At 39.3% G+C, this 20385-nt stretch overlaps 2 protein-coding genes across 3 annotated transcripts in view; one reads left to right on the plus strand and one right to left on the minus strand.

The window, feature by feature from the left end:
- prg4a (proteoglycan 4a) overlaps positions 1 to 20385 on the plus strand; it is a 33905-nt gene continuing 13520 nt past the window's right edge. The window contains exon 1 of the mRNA XM_044218462.1: positions 1 to 500. The gene's annotated coding sequence lies outside the window, so the exon portion shown is untranslated. The remainder of the gene's footprint in view (positions 501 to 20385) is intronic.
- On the minus strand, positions 8264 to 17399 carry dusp12 (dual specificity phosphatase 12). 2 transcript variants are annotated; one of them, XM_044218464.1, is made up of 8 exons: positions 17179 to 17399; positions 13161 to 13425; positions 12521 to 12634; positions 12151 to 12269; positions 11891 to 11978; positions 11489 to 11580; positions 10980 to 11059; positions 8264 to 8553 (listed from the first exon to the last, which is right to left on the minus strand). In XM_044218464.1, the coding sequence occupies exons 2-8, from the start codon at positions 13421 to 13423 to the stop codon at positions 8401 to 8403; spliced, it is 909 nt and encodes a 302-aa protein (XP_044074399.1). In that variant the 5' UTR covers positions 13424 to 13425; positions 17179 to 17399; the 3' UTR covers positions 8264 to 8400. The 2 variants fall into 2 exon arrangements, with proteins under 2 accessions (XP_044074399.1, XP_044074398.1); XM_044218463.1 differs by lacking the exon at positions 8264 to 8553 and adding an exon at positions 8729 to 10471 and having other exon boundaries at positions 17179 to 17396.

A 20385-nucleotide genomic window follows, 5' to 3' on the forward strand; every position in this document is an offset into this window, starting at 1 on the left:
TATGCAGTTGAAGCGCTTTGAGTAGTCAGAAAGATAAGTACAGTCCATTTAACTGCCGTTAGCTAGTTAGCTCAGTTAGCCATGCAGCTAACTTAGCAGTCCTATTAGCTGACTGGGCACCAGACCCGGAGCCGGGCGAGAAGGCAACGGAACCGGGGTCAGCAGCCTCCCCGTGAACACGGCCAGACCGGGACCGAACACGGCCTCTGGGACCGTCGGAGGCCAGTTTGACGACAGAGAATATAGTACAGAGGTGATTTACAGCGGCTCCGACGAGGATTCTGACTCCAGGGACGACGGAGACACCGCAGGTTCAGGCGGGGACACCAGAGACGTCAAGCGAGAGAGGAGCGAGAGGGAGGTCGGGCATCAGAGAGGCAGCCACAGCCTGTAGAGCCGGAATTTTTTTCACATCTAACTCGGTGGATTAAGGATTTATTTAGTCCAAACCAGAGTTGGTGATTGTTGGAACAGTGGAAAGATTAACCAAGACGAGTTTGGTGAGTTTTATGTTCTTTCTGTCGGAGTTTGAATGAAGTGTGTTTTAGATGTAATAGTTCAGTGAAAGAGAGAAACGTGAATTCAGAAGGTGTACGGTTGTATTTTTCTGTTTGATAAGGAAAATAGGTGTAAGAATATTTCCTTTCTTGACATTTTGTGAGCTATACTATTGGACTTATTATTATTGTTTATATATACCACTTGTTATCGCCCCTCGAGGCACAAGTGGTATTACAACACATTCCAGGCCAGATCGAGGCCGGGGCTAGCTGGTTAGCATGCTAATTTCAGTAGATATCTCTGCAACATAATAGATGAGAGCAGCGCATCCGGATACTTAGGAGCCCAAATCCTATGGCCAGTCAGGCAAACAATTATGTTATGTTGTTGCCGATCAATGACCAGCGTCGTTATATAGAAAAAAATAAAGAAATAGTTTCCTTTCAGTGAAACAAACCAAGTGGACTAACCTGACATACTGTATTGAATCTCAAGGTAATGTATTTCTGACATCTGTCACTGTTAATGTCGTTAAGACACTTTATTTTTTTGCTATTTTGGTAGTCTGTCCAATGGGAAGTTACTGTATACTAATTACATCTCTGTGGCGAAGCGACCGCTGCCGTTTGTGCTCATTACGCGACCTTTTACTACGAGCCGAGAAGCAGAAAACGGGTCGGTTTTAGCCCCCACTAATGAACAAGGTTCATTATCAGGCCAGCTCAATTTATGTCAACTATTAACGTTAAAATACCCTCTGCTCCCTGGTCTTTCGAGTGGACAGGCTGTTGAACCAAACTCCATTCTAAAAGCATGTGTTTTATGGTAGGGCCATATTTTTTCACAGTAAAAACTTTAGTCACACCATCACTAAGACTCTTTTCTGAGTCGCTTCAACCTACAGGCACAATTGGCACACATGCCATTTACTCAGTAACATCGGGCGGCTATGGCTTGGTGATAGAGCGGGCCGTCCACCAACCGGAAGGTCGGCAGTTCAATTCTGGCTTTCCCCAGCCCACGTGTCCTTGGGCAAGACACTAAAACCCAAATTGTTAAAGTCACTGAAATAACATCAGAACTGTTTTTTCTTCACATTCTGTTGATAAGGTTAGTTTTTTTAATGTTTTAAAATAGAATTCTGGCCAAATCTTACATATTGCCCCTTTAAGAACAGATGAAAAAAAAAAGGTTTTAGCAGGATAATCTTCCTAAATTCCTTTAAAAATATGTTTTTAATCTGTGAAACAGGTGGAAAAAATGTTTTGCCAGTAGGATTTTTACCCCAAAAAAAAAAAAAAAAATTCACCTGCCAAAACTTTTTTTCATTTCAAGTCATAAACGCAGGAGAGAAAACTATTTAGACTTAGAAAATTGATTTTTTTTTCTCCCACTTGCCTCTCAGGGCTTCGATAGTTTGGGGAAATATCAAATAACAAAATGTCTGTGAGCAGATATACATACATAGATGTTTGGGTGTCCAATGAGGTGTTGAGGGAGGTTTACATTTTGTTTTTAATTTCTAACTGGTTGCTAATTTACATGAATTTGTTGTATTGAGACATTTGTTTTTCATTAGTGTTGCATGTAAGCTACTCACTGTGAAGAAGGGCAAGAAAGGTGAACAGTGATAGTGAAACTGTGAATAGACTAGACTGACAGGAATTTATTCAGTTGGCTGTAGAGGATGTTTGACTTCTCTGTTGGGTTACTGGGTGTAAATCTAGATGAGAAATTAGCACATATTGAACGACAGAGTAATTAGAGATAACACAATGGGTGATCCTGTATCAACACAGAAATGCACATTCATCAAAAAGTTTTGATTTGCCTGGCTAATATATATACTATAATTTATACTATTTTTACAATTGTGTATTTCTCTAAACTGAATTCACTTTTTCAGAATGTGTCACAAAGTTCCCTACCAACATGCAGCTCAGCACAACAGTTAATGTCACCTCCAAAATGCACTAATGCAACCAAAACTTCATACACCTCTATGGATCAGCTCTTGTGGAAGAAATACTGAAATACACTTCAGTAGACTTGATTTTCCTAAACTAAATTAACTCCAGTAATCCGATACAAAACAAACATGTATAGATTCACTCTACATACTTGTTCAGGATAGCTACAGATACAGTGCTAGTCAGCCCGTCTTCTGCGTTTGGCTTCAAGTTCTCATCGACTTACGTCCTCTCTTGCAATCCACCTGGGAAAGGATCTTTTTGCATGTCTGATCCATCCCTGGTAATCTTTTGCAGATATGTCCAGACGTCCAGCACTCATTGTATTCAAGAGGGACATCTGATCATGTGGCTGGTGGTCATAAACTCTCCACCTCCATGAGGAAAACATTTCCTTATATGTATATGTTGCAAATTGCAGTCTAATTCACAGTCATTTTGTATTATGTTTTGAACAGTTTTTAATATAGCATGTAAACGTGCAAAATGGAGTTTTAGTGGTGCTTTAGTGAGAAAACAGTTCATGAAATTTGAATGATGTGGTCGTTAAATGCATTTTGTGTCAAAGCAATGACAAGTTCTCCACAGTTTAGACTCCCACTGCTGTTGTGCTGACTACGTGAAGAGTTTTGACAAAGTGAACCAGTATTGAGAATACTGTAACTTCATATAACTGTACTACAACCAGATAAAGTAGATTATAAAAATAATAGCTACTCTCACTCATAGAACATGGCAGTAGTTTGCTGTATTGACATCACGTTTGCATTGGTCCCATTTCCAGCTGTAAAAATCAAAGACGTTTAAAAGTGCCTTGATGAGAACAACGAGCAGCAACGATACCAGGAGACGAATGATTAGAATCCTTCAACACCGCACACTGATTATATCTCCCAACAGTCAACACCAACTGACCCACACTGGTACAGATCATTTGTCACACACAAATCATATTTATAATTGTAATGTGTAATGCTTGCTCATGGTGGGATTTGTTGGGTCTCTGTAATTAATATTATAAAGAGTATGGTCTAGACCTGCTCTATAGGAAAAGTGCCATGAGATAACTTCTGTTATGAATTGCCGCTGTATAAATAAAACTGAATTGAAAAATTGAATTAATTTGTGTACTGAACTGTTCCCAAAAGAATGGATCAAACAGTGTACCAACATGTATAAATGGTACTACATTTACCTTAATTCCTGATTTGCAAATTAAATCAGACATGTAAGCAGACAAATTTCAAATAAATCACTTAACAGAGAGCTTTTTTGCTACATGTTGAACTATTCCTTTAAAGTATGAGAAATGCCATGAAGGTATTTAGTAGGTCTATTTGGGTAAAGTTGCACTGGAACAAAAACTGGTAACATTTCATAACATATACAGTGTTTAAGTTTTGTTAATTAAAAAATATAAGGCTGCAAAGCTCTGATTAAGTAAAAACACTATTGCTGACCTCAGACAGCATAGTCATAAAAAAGTAATTAAAATGCTTAAAACAGTAATGCTACTTCCCAGCATTAACAGATGTGAACTCTACACAGAAGTTTAGGAAGATTGAATAGTTTCAACACAGTCTGCAAGCTGGATAGAATGGGAAACAGAAACAGGGAAGAATGATTAACTATCACTGAGGTTATCACTGTTACCAACTTGGCACCTTGTCACTCCGTTTATCAGAAGAACACTCGGCATGGCCGTTAAAGGACAAATCCAGGCATTGTGACAAAAAAGAAATCACCGAAATGTTTTTATGTTTCCATCTGGCATCTGCATCACTGCACTTACTTTTATTACTGAAATCATTCAATGTCAACTTTATTAGCAGACATACCATTACAGACGTTCAGGAGCATTAAAGTGAGAGCACTGGCTGTCCTGGGACTCCATCAGCGCGTCTCTGCTCACCAGATCACTAACTGCAAACAGAACCATTTACTTAAATTAATAAAAAAAAACAAAAAAAACATGCCATATATGGGCACTTAAACAATTTTTAAATCCTGCACTTTGTGATGTCATAAAGCTAAACAAAACCATCTTAAGACAAAGGGGGATGGTACTTTTATGGACAGTTGAACAAGGTGTAGAAAGAGCCAAGCCAGCTTTTCAACCAGCAGCAGTGTCTGCCAGGTGGAGTCCAACACCACCCACAAGACCAGTATAAAATCAGTAATAATTTTCTTTAAGCTAGTAAAAATGGGGTCAGTCATTTTATAATAGGCTTACGTCATAAAATTGCATCATAAGTATCAAGTTTTGTCTCTGCCTCAGAGAATATACTAGCGTTAGCCAGACAGAAGTGTAGTACAGCTGTAAACAGACAGAAAGGGCACAGTATCAACAATTCCTATCTAAGAACTTTCACATCACATCCTACTAAATGTGAATGCCATGTTTTCTTTTCATAACAAAGCCACACATTTGTATTTCCATTTCATGAGTGCAAAACGAACATCCCTCCTATTTTTTCTTTAAACTTTACTTCAGTTTTTGTAGTAGGTGATGTGGAACTACTTCGGCTGGCGTAAGTCTGGTGATATGCTTTATTGTCCACACACTAATAAGTATTGTGTGTGTATCCAACGCCTGATTTTATTATTCCTCTGTGCCATAGAGCTCCAATTGTTGTCCAAAAACCTTGTGCAACACTGTTGCATTGGGTGACATGTTCCTTCATCACCATGAACACACACACTGCAATTTATTTTGACTCAATCCCACACACACCGTCCTGCTGCCCCAAACACTCACTGGAGCACCACATGTGGATTAATCCGCCGCTGAAAATAGTCCCCAACGAATGCACTATTTCCTCCTATTTGAGTAAGGTTTGCTAAACTCCAGTGCCCAAACAAATTACTTAGCTTACTTATTTTGAAGATTTCTGTCTTCAGTATGAACCGGTGGGCTTGGGGCTAAGTGCCACAGACAGAGTATGGGAGTCAGAAAGTATTGAGAGACCAGCAGAGACAGCAGTCAATGGACACAACACCACACCTATTTGCATCGCTGATTCCACAATGGCATTCTGATTCCACTTCCCCTCATATACCTTAACTTAAATGCTGCTATATTGATATTGTTTTTGCTGCATGTAACACATGTTCATTTACACTACCGGACTATTTTTCTATACATATACTGCATCATTTACACTCCAGTACTCTGTACTGAATACTGCAATAACTCATCTGCTGCACTGTTAACTATTTCCATAATTTGCACTACTTTATAGTCATTGCACTGCTGTTCATTATTGTACATATCCATCAGTATACTTCTGTTTATAGTAATGCCATCTGTATATAATACTGCTCTATCCTGCACACACTTTATATCCTGTACTTGCTTATTGCACTTCTGGTTGGACCTAAACTGCATTTCGCTGTAACTTGAACTAGATATACACTGTTCACTATTAATTCACAGGAGGTTCTTATATGATTGAAATGTTAACAGGTGCTCCATTGATCTTTCTTCAGAATTTCCTTTTAATTTTAACCAGACTACAACCTCCTGTTGTAATTAGCTTAGCATGTTGTATTTCAAAGTCTAGTATGCCAGCCTTGGGTCTTTGAGTAGCATCACTGTAGAGATACAGCAATACTCAACATTCACTGTTTATGAAAATGCATTATATCCACACAGTGGGATGGCATTCAAGTTTATTAATAAAGGTTGTTGCTCTTTAATGACAGATGTATGCTAATGCCTCAAAATATTAGGCAGTTACAAATACAGTACATAACATGCTGTAATTATTTGTGCATATGGCTTTTCAGTCATCAGAAGTGGACATTCAAATACTGTAGCCTCTTGAGATCATGTCAAAGATGAAGATGTGACACTTCATACAGCACTACTGTAGCACTGTGGAACTGGACTTCCAGAAAGGACAGGTCTTTCAGAAAATGTATTTTCCTTCTCTTCCGAAGGGGAGATCGTTGTTGAGGTTGTAAAAGTTGTCACACTTCTCTATTTTAGTCTGCAACTGCAGGATCTCAGCTGATTAATGGGAGTATTATAGTATACTGGATTACTGCACAAATCCCAGTTAGGGTCTCATGTGTCCCTCTCTTACAGACAGACAGTCTCTGTGGGAAGTCCCCTTTGATTGATTCATAATTCCAGTGGTTATGAGAGCATGGAAAATTCGGACCACATCCCCACACTTTCCTGTCTTTTCTTGTAGTTTTCACACATTTTCACTTTACCTTATTTAAACCCTTTTCCTCCTCTTTTACGTAAGCCTCTCTTTTTGTTGGCGGTCAACATTTTCACCCCTCCTCCTCCTCTCTGCACCACATTTCCAGTGTGTGTGCTCCAGTTTTCCAGGCATCTGTTGGACAGTCCAGTCCAGCCTCACTTAATAGCACTCACTGTAACAATCCACATACTGTACTTACACAGGCTTACGCAGATCTGTTGGCAGTGAGACCTGGACTCACGGATATTATCACACTGAAATAAGAACCTGCTCACCTCAAATAGCTGAAATCATGTTTGAAACAAAAATGCTTAGATGATGTAAGATCTTACAAGAAGATTCTGTGCATGAAATATTGTCAAAAACTGTCCTAAGGATCTGCGTAGTGGCGGATCGGGACAGGATAAAGGTCATACTTATCTGACAGCCATTGCATGATATGAAGTTGCAACAAGAGGCCATGATAATGGATTATTGCCTAAGAAAAAATAAGAAAACTCTGGAATAGCTGCTCAAACCTCAACTGAAGAGATCTTAATTAGAGACGGCATCATTTCTAATTCTTGTTTTATATGCATTATATATCATACTTTACTATGAAGCCTCCATGTTTTCTCATCTTTCTCATGCTACAGTTTTTCTCAAGCAGCTGCAGACAGTGTAGATGTTTTCATTGGAGCTGATCTGCCATCTTGTGGTACCCATATGTTACTACAGATAATGTCTCCAAAGCAGGGGAATGACTCAACTGGAAAATACCAATTTATCACCAATGGTTCTGTCCATGCACTACTTTTTCTTGTACATGTGCTGTTTGAATAACAAAATAAGAACAATATACTGTATATAAAATACTAAGATGGCAAACTCAACATTTTCTCTCAGCCCTCATCTGGTTTAGGACGATAACGTGCAAAGGATGACTAGTGGTGGAAAAAGTACTCAGATCGTTTACTTCAGTAGAAATACCAAAACAACAATCCATTACAAGTAAAGGTCCCACATCTAAAATCCTTCTTAAGTAAAAGTGCAAAAGTTTTACCAGCAACATGATATATAAAGTACTTGTTCTGCAGAAAAATGTCCCCTGTAACTGATATATTATATATGACATTATTCCATTGTTAATACTGATTACTGATTATTTACCAGCTGCAACAATAAAGTGATATACACATTAATGCATCACTAATTATAATCCATTAATATAATGTACATTTTTCTGAAACAATTTCGGCATACTTAGTACTTTTACTTTTAGTACTTTAAGTATACTTTGATGCTATTACTTTTGTACTTTTACTCAGTAAAATTTGGAATGCGGGACGTTTACCTTTAACAGAGTATGTCGACACTGTAGTATTGCTACTTTTACTCAAGTTAAAGATCGGAGTGCTTCCTCCACATGTGTTGACAGTGTTGACACGTGCCTAGGACATCCAAACTACCCCAGTTTGTGGACCAACTTTTTATGCTTTGTTTTTAGTCTTTTGTGCCTCTCTATAAAGTGTGACCCTGCAAAAACTATGTTGAGGGACTTAAGGAGTTTAAATGACAAAATGGGCAAAATGACAGCTGTGGGGTCTAAGCATTCTGTCATATTTAAAACTGTTGTATTTTTATCTCTCTACCAACCAAAGCAATACAATGGATCACAGTGAACCTGAGGGAACATTTAAAAAAACATTAACATATTCATAAAATTTGGAATCATTTTAAGTGACAGGTCCCAGTGAGTTTATTTGGGCTACAGTGGTAGTAAATATTATGTCATTTGAATTGCAATTGAGGAATGGGGAAGCTAGAGTCCAGAACAAATAAATCTGTTGAAATTCATCCCGATGTGATCTTTGTGTTGGATCCAGTTCCTGTTCGTGGATGTGAAGAAAAAATATAGAAACAAGGGAGGAAGAATTTAGACATGACACACACGAAACACAACACAAACATACAACATACAACACAAATGTCACTCAAATGATCTTGCACACACGTAAGATCCCAGATTCATTTACAGAATGCCAGGAACAGATTGCCGCCAACTTTTTCGATACATACAAGTGTGTTTTTATTTTTCATTTATTTACATGATTTGTGTGTATTACACAACAGTCATAAAGTGGTATAAAATTCACTTTTTCTGACACGTGTTAACTCATTCATTCTGAACAGTTGCATTACACCAACACTGGCATACAAGCTTTAGTGAGCTGTTGTGGGACTGGTAGCAGTTTCACCTTTGCTGTTAGGGCTGCAACTAATGTGTTTCCCCCCCATTCATTTATCTATTGATGTTGTTTTTATTATTCCTTTAAAGTTTATTATTCCTTTAAATAATGACATGTCCATCACAAGATATCAGCAACCCCCCAGAGATGTCTTCCAGTTGCCTAATTGAATGACCAATGTAATGTACAGTGACATGAAACAGACAAAACTAAGCATTCTCTCATTTGAGAAGCTGTAAGCAATGAATAGTTGGTACTTTTATCTAATAAGTGTCTTACAGCTGCACTAATAAATATTTCTATTTAATATCTAGCTATAATAACAATGGTTCAAAAACAACAGCAGCAAAAAACAATCAGTACAGCTTTAAACCTGCAACAAATGATTGTTTTGGCCACTTGTGGGCAGCAGAAACAAATTGTGAACACAACATTAACATACCATCACCTTTGGCGAATTGTTAGCAAACAGTTGCTTATTTACTCATCCAGCAGTTAGGGAACAACATTAGTCTTCATTTGGAGTGGTGTTTCTGGTCACCTGATGAATGTAAGCTCAGTTTTGGGGCTCTACCAACTCCTGGGGGAAACGTCTGGCTCTTTAGCTGCTAGATGCTCCACTGTGTTCACCAGCAGAGCTCTGACAGAGTCTGTCTGCTGTCTGCTGCTGAGCAGCTCGTGTACAGCGGCTTTTTACAGCGTTTTCTCTGGAAACAGCTGCTGCTGCAGCTAAAATCAACACTATGCGAGCAGTGAGAGTGAACCAGAACAGTAAAGTTGTGGCCGGACAGCTAAACACTGAGCTGAAGCTCACTATAAAGCTCCGCAGAGCCGAGGGGAGCTGCAGATTCAGCTGATAATTCTCTGTAGGTTCATCACTACGAGTGATTCTTTTCATATTCATTTGATACATCGTTATTATAAAAATATCCATTATAACCGCTTTAAGGAATTCAATTCTGAAAATATATGATTCCTTTTCTGATTAATCAAATAATTGACTGATTTTTCAGTACCAATTTCTGTATAACGTTAAATATTTTACTTTGCAGCAGTCCTTTAAACATTTGAAAGGCCACCTGATGTCAAGTGACACTTCACACTCGTCGTGAATTCTAGAGTTGAAATTCTGTCCACTTCCAAAGTGTTCTCTCATGATTGTCTGTGTCTGTACAAACAAAACCCTGCAGTAATAAAAAACAATGTTCATTTTCTTCAATATTTGAGTGTTTGGTCTTCTGGTCAACACCCAAACCCGCTGTACTGCACTGCATTACAACTTCGTTAGTCTTTATAACCTGTTGCAAGACGATTATAACATTTGAAAATTATATTTCCTGTTTGACTGTGTGTTGAGCTGTGTGTTATCCCTTCCGGCGAGTGTGTGTATGCGTGTGTGTTACTTCTGTATGTTCAGTTTCTGTATGTTCAGCTGTTGGATCTCGTCCACTCTGTTGCAGTGCAGCTGGAAGGCGGGAGTGACCCAGCGGCCACACGAACACTGAGCACCACACCAGCTGAACGAGCCCAGCTTAGAGCTGCACTTAGGACACAGCAGCTACACACACACACACACACACACACACACACACACACACAGGTTAATTAAGTCAACTTTTAAATTTCAGGTATAAATCAGATTATACCTGAAATTTGAATTTAATTTGAAATTATTATCGGATTACAGATTGGGTTAGGATAATACTTTAATTGTCCTTTCTTAAGAGAACAATTGCTGGACAAAACAAAGGACAAATGGGACAATCACTATCATTTCCTACTGATGTTTGATTTGATCACATATCACTATCTATAACAGATCAATACCACACTGGTTGTCTGTGAGAATCCTTCAACCAGAACTGATCAGTTGTGGTTCCACACAAGTATGAATGTTAGTTATGATCATCTTCCCATCACTGTGGAGATCTGCTGATCCACACATCCTACTTAAAACACACTCTCTCTTTATTTGGCTTATGGTACTTCCCTCCTCTCTTTTCCTGTGTGTGTGTGTGTGTGTGTGTGTGTGTGTGTGTGTGTGTGTGTGTGTACGTATGCATTACCTGTCCATCCATCACTCCAAGTAAAGCTTGTTCCATCCACTGCACTGGTTCAATGAAGTAAGACGTACACTGGACGTCTCCTAGACAACAACACATTTCATATCATTACTTATGATAAACTGCACGTTCTCAGTGTGTGATTATTACAATAGCATTGTTTGACTGCAGACATTTTGACTTGCCATGGTAGGAAAAGCACAGTTGTTACTAATAACATTAACAATGGCTCTGTTCTATTCCAGTATCCCAGTAAATCATGACAGTGATAGTGAGACAGCATGAACAATCCCAGGACCCTGAAACGCAGCTAAGGGCTGTTGGAAATTACAAGATGAGAGAGAGCGAGAGAGAGAGAGAGAGACTAACTTCCTGTTGTTTCCAGAACACTGGCATGCACCTATCCGTATCACCTCATGCAGTATAGGTGCCTCTCCACACCCCCCCCATTCAGCTTCGTTTGAAATCCCCTGGGCTGGATGAATTGGTCAACAGTATGGTTGTGTTCTTACCAGTGAGGTTACTGGACTTCTTGTGACCAAAGGCTGGTGCTCCTTCTCCTACTGGGTGACTGAGAATACTGGAGCCACGGAACAGAGTTCGTCTGCAGAGGAAAAGGTGGAGGATGAGTACGGAGCTGGAATCGGGATGTGTATTTCCCAAAAAGTTGAATTATTCCTTTAACCATAGAGATAAAAGGATTTATGAAATGATTTATTTTGAAATAAAGGCACCATTTTTGCACTCAGCAACAGGTGTTTCCTTGTTACTGGCATCAAAATTCAGGAAGAAAATGGCAAAGACAGTCAAGCTTCCCGCTTGAAGGTCTTTGACTATTCCCATACGACATGAATTCAGCATCGTTCCAAAGCTTTCCTCCATTCAGCCACTGTATACACTTTTCCACCTTTCACCTGCACTTCTTGCAGCGATAGGACACTTCAGAGGAGCTGGAGTGGGCGGGGTCAACGGCAAACAGCTCCCTGGGAACATGCTGCAACTCTGCGCGCACACACACACACACACGCACACATAAATAGAAAATCGCTGGAAATCAATACACAAATAATGACCCATGTAGGAAAAGAGTGTGTGTTGGCTACTGATCTGTACTTTTGGCCAGAGGTTTTATCAAACACAATTATTGTGTGTGTGTGTGTGTGTGTGTGGTTACCAGGGTACTTCTCAGTGATCTTGGTCAGTCTGTACTGTTTGTACAGAGGACTGGAGGTGTCCACTTCACACTGCATGGCCTCATACAGACACAACTGCTCCTCAAAACCACCGTTGACCCTGAAACAAATCCACCAGCTATCAATTAAATGTCCTGCGTGTAATAACGACGTCATCGATTCTGACAATGTACTGTTAAAGGGCCACTTTCTCTCACTTACCTTTAGTGGCAACTAGCCTTGCAGCTAAAGTAAAAACAGTAAAAACACACACTACAGACAACTGACATACTTTCAGTCATTTTAGGCAGTCAGTGAGTTCATGAGAAATTCAAGAAGCAGTGCAGACACACCACACACACCAGCACTTACTGTACGTCCTGTTTGACACTCTTCAGTCTGTGGTAAGCCTCAGTGAAGCCCAGCCGGTATCTCTTCATCAGATAAGCAGTAATGATGGTGGCGCTGCGACTCCGACCGGCCTGGCTGACACACACACACACACACACACCCACACACGCACACATTCATGCTTGTCACGTTACCACACAGGGTTTTTTATGTTTACATCATGCACTCAGCCAGTTACAGATGCTGGACTGCAAGGACTGCAGGCATTTCACTGGCAAACTAACATAGAATCGATGAATCCATACAAATGTTTCTAAAGTGATTGCTTAAATTTGAGGATAGTTATGAGATTATGTGGAAGGAGACGAGCTCGAGCTCACTGAAATGAATGGCTGGCCAATGAGAGCTCCTGTTATTGCTTTGCTTAATATATAGTGCGGAATATTGACTAAATGGCTTTGAATTGTGTGATGGAACGTAATAGGACACACACTAGTGGATAGAATATCAAATACCAAAATCATTTTTTAGATCAATTCAAAAATGTGTTTATTTATTCATAACTTAAAGAAAATTAAATACAGTACAGACCGACACTATTGCAAGTTTCTTTATTTTTCAACTGTTAAAATGGCCCACTGAGTTGACCTCTGACCCTTACCAATGAACAAGTGCAGCCCCGCCTCCGTCCACAGCCTCCTTAATGAACAGGAAGCAGTCGTCCATGTGACTCAGGAGGTCAGAGGTCACCTCGTCCAGAACATTGATCCACTTCCTGTGGAAGCCCCCATCAGCAGGAAACAGAGGGGCAGGATCCACAGAGTCCACAGACAGGATGTGATTGACAGCTGCATCGGCCAATCCCTGGCTGTCATTAAGGTCAGCCGCAGTGCCGATGTACAGACCAGGGTCCACCAGGAGCATGACTGCAGAGAGAGCAGATGAGAGTAACGCTTTAATGTCCTCGAGGGGCAATTTGGCTTGCAGACAGCAGTCAGTAATGGGAGATATTTAATACAACAATGAATTAAAATGGCAATCAATACAATATACTGTATACAGTACATGCATACAATACATACACAAATAAACACAAGTACATGCCAATGTTAGTTAATGCCAATTTCACTGTTCTCATTGTCATCCACAGCCAGTAACAGAAAATCACACTTGGTTTAAAAAGAGAACACAGACACAGAGCTGAAGTCTTCTCGCATAGGCAAAAAAGATCAGGAATTAAAATGTCCTCTTAATTTCTCACATGTTCGTGTTTTTACAAATATGACTGTTGATTGGTAAAGTAGCTCGTACGTACTTACTTGAAAAGGCTTAAACCTCCTACCCAAAGAGGAGACGGTCTAGCCTCAAACAGGGTAAACGTCCCTATGAAGCCCACCAAATCCGCTTTTCAGACATTTTTAATAAATACTGCCCCAATTTAAGTGAGAACATTTTAGTTTAAATGAAAGTCTAATCTCTCACACTCAAAGTGTCAATAATTCATTTATACCAATTTCTAATGTTTTTATTGTATAATTTGTCAAAATATGTCAAAGTCTGGCATGGGCTTAATGGGAACCTAACCTAAGCACACTTCATGATTTGTTGATAAATAAACATATATACTTAAAAAATCTTAATACAAACTTCTCTATTAAAATCTGTAAATACTTAGCTCTTAATAGCTACTTTCATTTTGTCTCCACTCCCATCTTTTGGCCTGTAAACGGCATTTGAAACAGGCGTGGCCAGCCTTTTTGCTGTGTTGTCCACACAGAAAAGGCTAAACTTATAACATGTCTTCTTTGGAATGTCGCCAAAAAACTATTAATACTAATGTCCTAAAGATAGCCAATTAGTCAATTTCAGGATTTACAATTAAACAATAACTTTAACTGATTTTCAAATGTTAATTTTAAACATATAGGCTAATAGTTTGAAAACATTCAGTTCATTGTGAGGAGACATGAGTCACAACATCTTGAAGCTCGTGTATCATTAGCCTATAACTTAAGCAAAATTAACAAGATGCCAACTTTTCTGCAATTTCGATCTTCTCCTAGGCTAAACGTAGGTCTATGCTCTTTGAGGGGATTGTATACAGTCACATATATAATATACAATATTTAAATATGGGTATTAACTATCTGAATTATGGAGCTGATTCATCAGGTGAGGTCAAAATTAGGGAGGAAAATGGTTCAAAAGTCAAAAGGAAGAAAATCCCCACTGAAACACAGTCAAGTGGGCTTAAAAGGAACATCAGAGAATTTATGGTTAAAAGACAATAACATAACATAAAAAGTATGAATTGATTATGTAGAGAAGTAATTAGCTATACTCATTTACATCCCTTTAAGCCCACCAGGTAAAAATGTTAATTAAAAAATAAATAAAAATAAACATGCACATTTATTGTCTATTTAACAGTATAATAGTATAAACTACATACAAAAATGTAAACTATACATGCTTATTATGCTTTATGTCATTGCAATGAACCACACTATGCAGCTACTGTACTGATGCAGCATGTGGTCTGTTTGCTGGCATGCTAAAACTCATTTTGATTTCAAAAGAAACAATATTCCTAATTCAAGTAATATTCTACCATATGTCTTATTCAAAACACTAATCACTTACATTTTAATAACAAATGAGTACTTATCAAAAACAGGAGTAGAAATATGCAAAAAATGTTATCTTCTGAGGGAACCGAAATCACCAAAGTCTTTTTGGAACAACTTCTGGGATCAGCAGGCACATGTCACAAACGCTTCAATAGCTCAATACTGACAAATCTGATAGGCTTACAATAAAAAGTGTCATTTGTGTAACAAGCAGCTTCATTGGAAGAAACATCACATAGCAAAAATGATGATGTAGTTTCTTTTTTATTTGATTCAGAAGTTGCAAGTGAGTTTATATGCATCCGGAAAGTATTCACAGCGCTTCACTTTTTCCACATTTTATGTTATGTTACAGCCTTATTCCAAAATGGATTGAATTCATTATTTTCCTCAAAATTCTACAAACAATACCCCATAATGACAACGTGAAAGAAGCTTGTTTGAAATCTTTGCAAATGTATTACAAATAAAAAACAAAAACAAAAATCACATGTACATAAGTATTCACAGCCTTTACCATGACACTCAAAATTGAGCTCAGGTGCTTCCTGTTTCCACTGATCATACTTGAGATGTTTTACAACTTGATTGGTCCAAGGAATTGTCTGTAGACCTCTGAGACAGGATTGTATCGAGGCACAGATCTGGGGAAGGGTACAGAAACATTTCTGCAGCATTGAAGGTCCCAGTGAGCACAGTGGCCTCCATCATCTGTAAATGGAAGAAGTTTGGAACCACCAGGACTCTTCCTAGAGCTGGCCGCCCGGCCAAAGAGAGCGATCGGGGGAGAAGGGCGTCATGTCTGGAGGAGACCAGGCACCGCTCATCACCTGGCCAACACCATCCCTACAGTGAAGCATGGTGGTGGCAGCATCATGCGGTGGGGATGTTTTTCAGCGGCAGGAACTGGGAGACTGGTCAGGATTGAGGAGAAGATGAATGCAGCAATGTACAGAGACATCCTTGATGAAAACCTGCTCCAGAGCGCTCTGGACCTCAGACTGGGGCGAAGGTTCATCTTCAACAGGACAACGACCCTAAGCTCACAGCCAAGATAACAAAGGAGTGGCTACGGGACTCTGTGAATGTCCCTGAGTGGCCCAGCCAGAGCCCAGACTTGAACCCGACTGAACATCTCTGGAGAGATCTGAAAATGGCTGTGCACTGGCGCTGCCCATCCAACCTGATGGAGCTTCAGAGGTCCTGCAAAGAAGAATGAGAGAAACTGCCCAAAAATAGGTGTGCCAAGCCAAAAAGACTTGAGGCTGTAATTGGTGCCAAAGGTGCTTCAACAAAGTATTGAGCAAAGGCTGTGAATACTTATGTACATGTGTTTTTTTATTTTTTTATAAATTTGCAGATTTCAAACAAACTTCTTTCACATTGTCATTATGAGGTATTGTTTGTAGAATTTTAAGGTAAATAATTAATTTAATCCATTTTGGAAAAGGCTGTAACATAAAATGTGGACAAAGTGAAGCGCTCTGAATACTTTCCAGATGCACAGTACATGGGCTTAATAGGGATGTTTACGCTATTATTCAATCATACATTTCTGTCTGTTTTTGTTTCTTTGTTTTTTGTTTTTTTTGTTTACATTTGGATATCTTGGTTTTAAATTTGGAAATAAGACTCATATAGAAAATACAAAAAGTATCAATACATGGCAATCTGAAAATATTTTCAGTGTTAGATTGAATTTATGAAAGATACATTACTCTTTTATTTAGTGTATCAAATGTTTGTTTTTTAAGATGTTTGTTGGTAAAATGGGGATGGTCCCTTGACCTCTTCTATCACTTCTGTTAGGGGTTGTCATGCTGTTTGCACACGTGCTAGCTTCAACTTAAAAAGACTAAATTGACGTTACATGCCCTATGAACCTACAGCCTGTTCTCTGTAAAACCGATAGAAATGGAAAAACTGTCAAAAATAAATGTTCAAGGAGTCTGCCTTGACTTTCTCGTCAGACATGACGGAACCGAACTGCCGCAGTGACACTAGTTCTGCCATGACAGCCTGTGGATACGGAAGCGCTACTTCACTCACCTCGCTAGCGGAGCGCAGCCTCTCTCTTGTTTTAGCTCTTCCGGTGAAACTCTGCTGTTTCGGCTGCTAACCGCTTTCAACACGTGATGTACTGAGGAAAGAACAACTGCCTGCAACACCACAAAATACGGAATTCAATAAACATTAAAAAAAACGTCTGGTCACCACTAATGGATGTATTTGGTTCGTCTTTAACACCGTCCGGGCGGAAACATACAGGATGACTCTTTAGTTCCGGTGTTACGCCACATTCTATAACCCAGCAGATTTGTCACATACTTTATTTTGACATATTTTACCAAACACTGAACCTAAGTAAGATTTAGACAGGGTCACAATGTTAACAGCTGTGATACTCATGTAAGGGGGACAGAGCTTTTGCTATCAGGGCCCCGAGGCTCTGGAACAACTTGCCTGAAGAAATTAGGTTGTCTGAGTCAGTGTCTTCGTTTAAGTCTCATCTCAAAACACATTTTTATCTGAAAGCAGATCCTGATTTTACCTGAACTGGCTGTTTATTTTATTGTTTATTTTATTGCTTTTGTGTATATTATGTGTTTTATTTCCTGTGGTATTTTATTTCTCTTGTTGTGAAGCACTTTGTACTTTGTTTTGATAAGTGCTCTATAAATAAAGTTTTATTATTATTATTATGTATTGTAATGTGTGACCTGACAGATCTAGGCCTATCTATCAACAATAAATCCATGTATCTTAAAAACAAAAACAGTAATAATAACAGAAATAACGCGTTATATAGGCGTAATCCCTACTCAAACACACACTTCTGTTTTGGCTCACAGTTTGGACCTTTGGACCAAATGCTCTAGGTTTTTCTTGTGCATCCTTGTAGTTTGAAAATCTCTCATCATTAACCTGTGAACATTACCCAGATATAAACACAAGCAGCAGTCTGCCTCTAAAGTTCTTCTTCTAAAATGCAGTCAAAAGTACAACCTGTTTCTGCCCCGCTCATTAACAATAACAACATGTTGTGTTAGCAGTGACATGAGTAAAGTTAATTATAGGCTATTTGAACATGGAAGACACAACCTGAGAATTTTTATACATTTATAACATGAACATAGGCTACATTTGTCACATTCTGTCTCTCTATCCCTCCTCTCATATACACATTCCCTATTCTCCAGGCCCCTTTATTGCCATTTTCCATCCATCCACCAGGTGCCCTCGGACTGGCAGTCCTGTCCCCATCACCTGACTGCCCCACCCATCTACAAACCTGGGGCACTTGAATCTGAAAGCGCTGTGCACCTTTTCGCTACGGTTTCCGGGTTGAACGACATGTTTCCTCGAAACGGTGTGCATCTGCAACGGTGTGCAACAGGCTTTGAGGCATGTTTTCTCTCATTTGGTGGGTGTGTCAGAGGTGTTATCCAATCAGCAGAGACATGTATATAAACCCTGCCGTATTAAAAAGGCAGTGCAGTATGCTTGCATACACAACAGGGTGTTCAACGCACCACCATTTCCCTTTAAATAAACGTTTTGTTACGTTCAGCCCTGTTCCCACTTCCCTCTGCTGTTGCCTGGCCTTCCCCGCTCATCTTCCTCACCTGCATCTCATTCCCTCATGAGCCTCTCAGTACACCGGTCCACTTCCTTTGTTCCTCTGTCAGTTCGTCCTAGATATTATGTTGCTGTCTTGCCTTGTGTTTTTGCTTTTGAGCTTCTGTCACTTCTATCTGAAGCTACCTGTCTACCTGTCTGCCTACCTGAACCTGCCTGTGAGCTATTTTGGTCATTAAACCACTGATCTCATCCTGCTGTCTCAGCTGTCTGCATTTGGGTCCCTTCCCTGTTGCCAATCTCCCTCACCGCCGTGACGACATTAAACACTATTATGTATTATTATTTAGATTTATCAGGTACTGTATGAGCTTGCCATAAGAGGAAGTACCTTCAGCAACCGTCAAGGTGTTTCAACAGCCATTCAACTACACAATGACTTCTGCCGTAATGACTTCAGTCTCAGCCAACTCCGTGGTTTCTGAGGCCTTGCATGATGGCCACTCCTCATGGACTGTACCATACTGACTATACATGTGGACACTGCTTGCACTGTATTTATATATGTTTACTTATACAGATTTGTATTCTTTTTTGTTTTATTCCTTATCTATTCATCATTTATTATTCTTTTTCTATTCTCTACATATCTCTGCTGTTGTGAGACTGAAATTTCCCCAGGGGGATAAATAAAGAGCTCCCCTAATGTCTAAATCTAAATCACTATGGAGTTTCAGCTGGATTTTAAGCTCACACATCAAATAACAAATGGGGATGATCCGGGTGATTTTTAGGTTAGGGGTATGTAGCGTAATCGTGCTACTGTGAGTTCCTCTTGGCCCTGAGACACCACGCTGAGACCAGGGTTTCAGTGTATATGTATGTATGTTCTTTCTTTCTTTCTTTCTTTCTTTCTTTCTTTCTTTCTTTCTTTCTTTCTTTCTTTCTTTCTTTCTTTCTTTCTTTCTTTCTTTCTTTCTTTCTTTCTTTCTTTCTTTCTTTCTTTCTTTCTTTCTTTCTTTCTTTCTTTCTTTCTCTCTCTTTCTTTCTTTCTTTCTTTCTTTCTTTCTTTCTTTCTTTCTTTCTCCCTTGCATGTCCTCTCTCCACCTCTCCTTCTCTCTCCCCTTGTGTCCAGCATGCTACTGTATTTAAGGAGAGAATAATTAGTTAACCGGGTTCAGCTGTGCCAATTATCTCTCCTTGATGCTGCTCACCTGAGCAACTCCCCCACCTCTCCTTCTGCAGCTTACAGCTACCCATACTCACCCTCCACAGGGTAGTATTTAACTACTTTTTTGGAAATTGAAAATAGTGGAAACTCTAAACCATCTACATGACAGAGGTCAGTTGTCCATGTTTTTTGACATATTACTAGCAGTTAGCAGAAAACGCTCCTTATCTGTCTGCTTGGAAGAATGTTCTCCAGACATTAATACCTGAAGCAACCTGTTACAGGACTTACATTACACCTGATAAATTACACCATTAATTACAACTGTATTAAATGTAATGAAGACACGTGTGCCCTGTTTCATTGTATGTTGGGTTGTCAGAAGCTCCAGATGTTCTGGAAAGAGGTTCTTGAACTGATTTCCAAATGAACAGAAAGTATTGTTCCCTTTCAAGTTGAATTATGATTATTACATACATACCTGGGGTGCACGGTGGCAGAGCGG

This window comes from Siniperca chuatsi, linkage group LG13 (genome assembly GCF_020085105.1).
Source record: "Siniperca chuatsi isolate FFG_IHB_CAS linkage group LG13, ASM2008510v1, whole genome shotgun sequence".
Classification (NCBI taxonomy): domain Eukaryota; kingdom Metazoa; phylum Chordata; class Actinopteri; order Centrarchiformes; family Sinipercidae; genus Siniperca; species Siniperca chuatsi.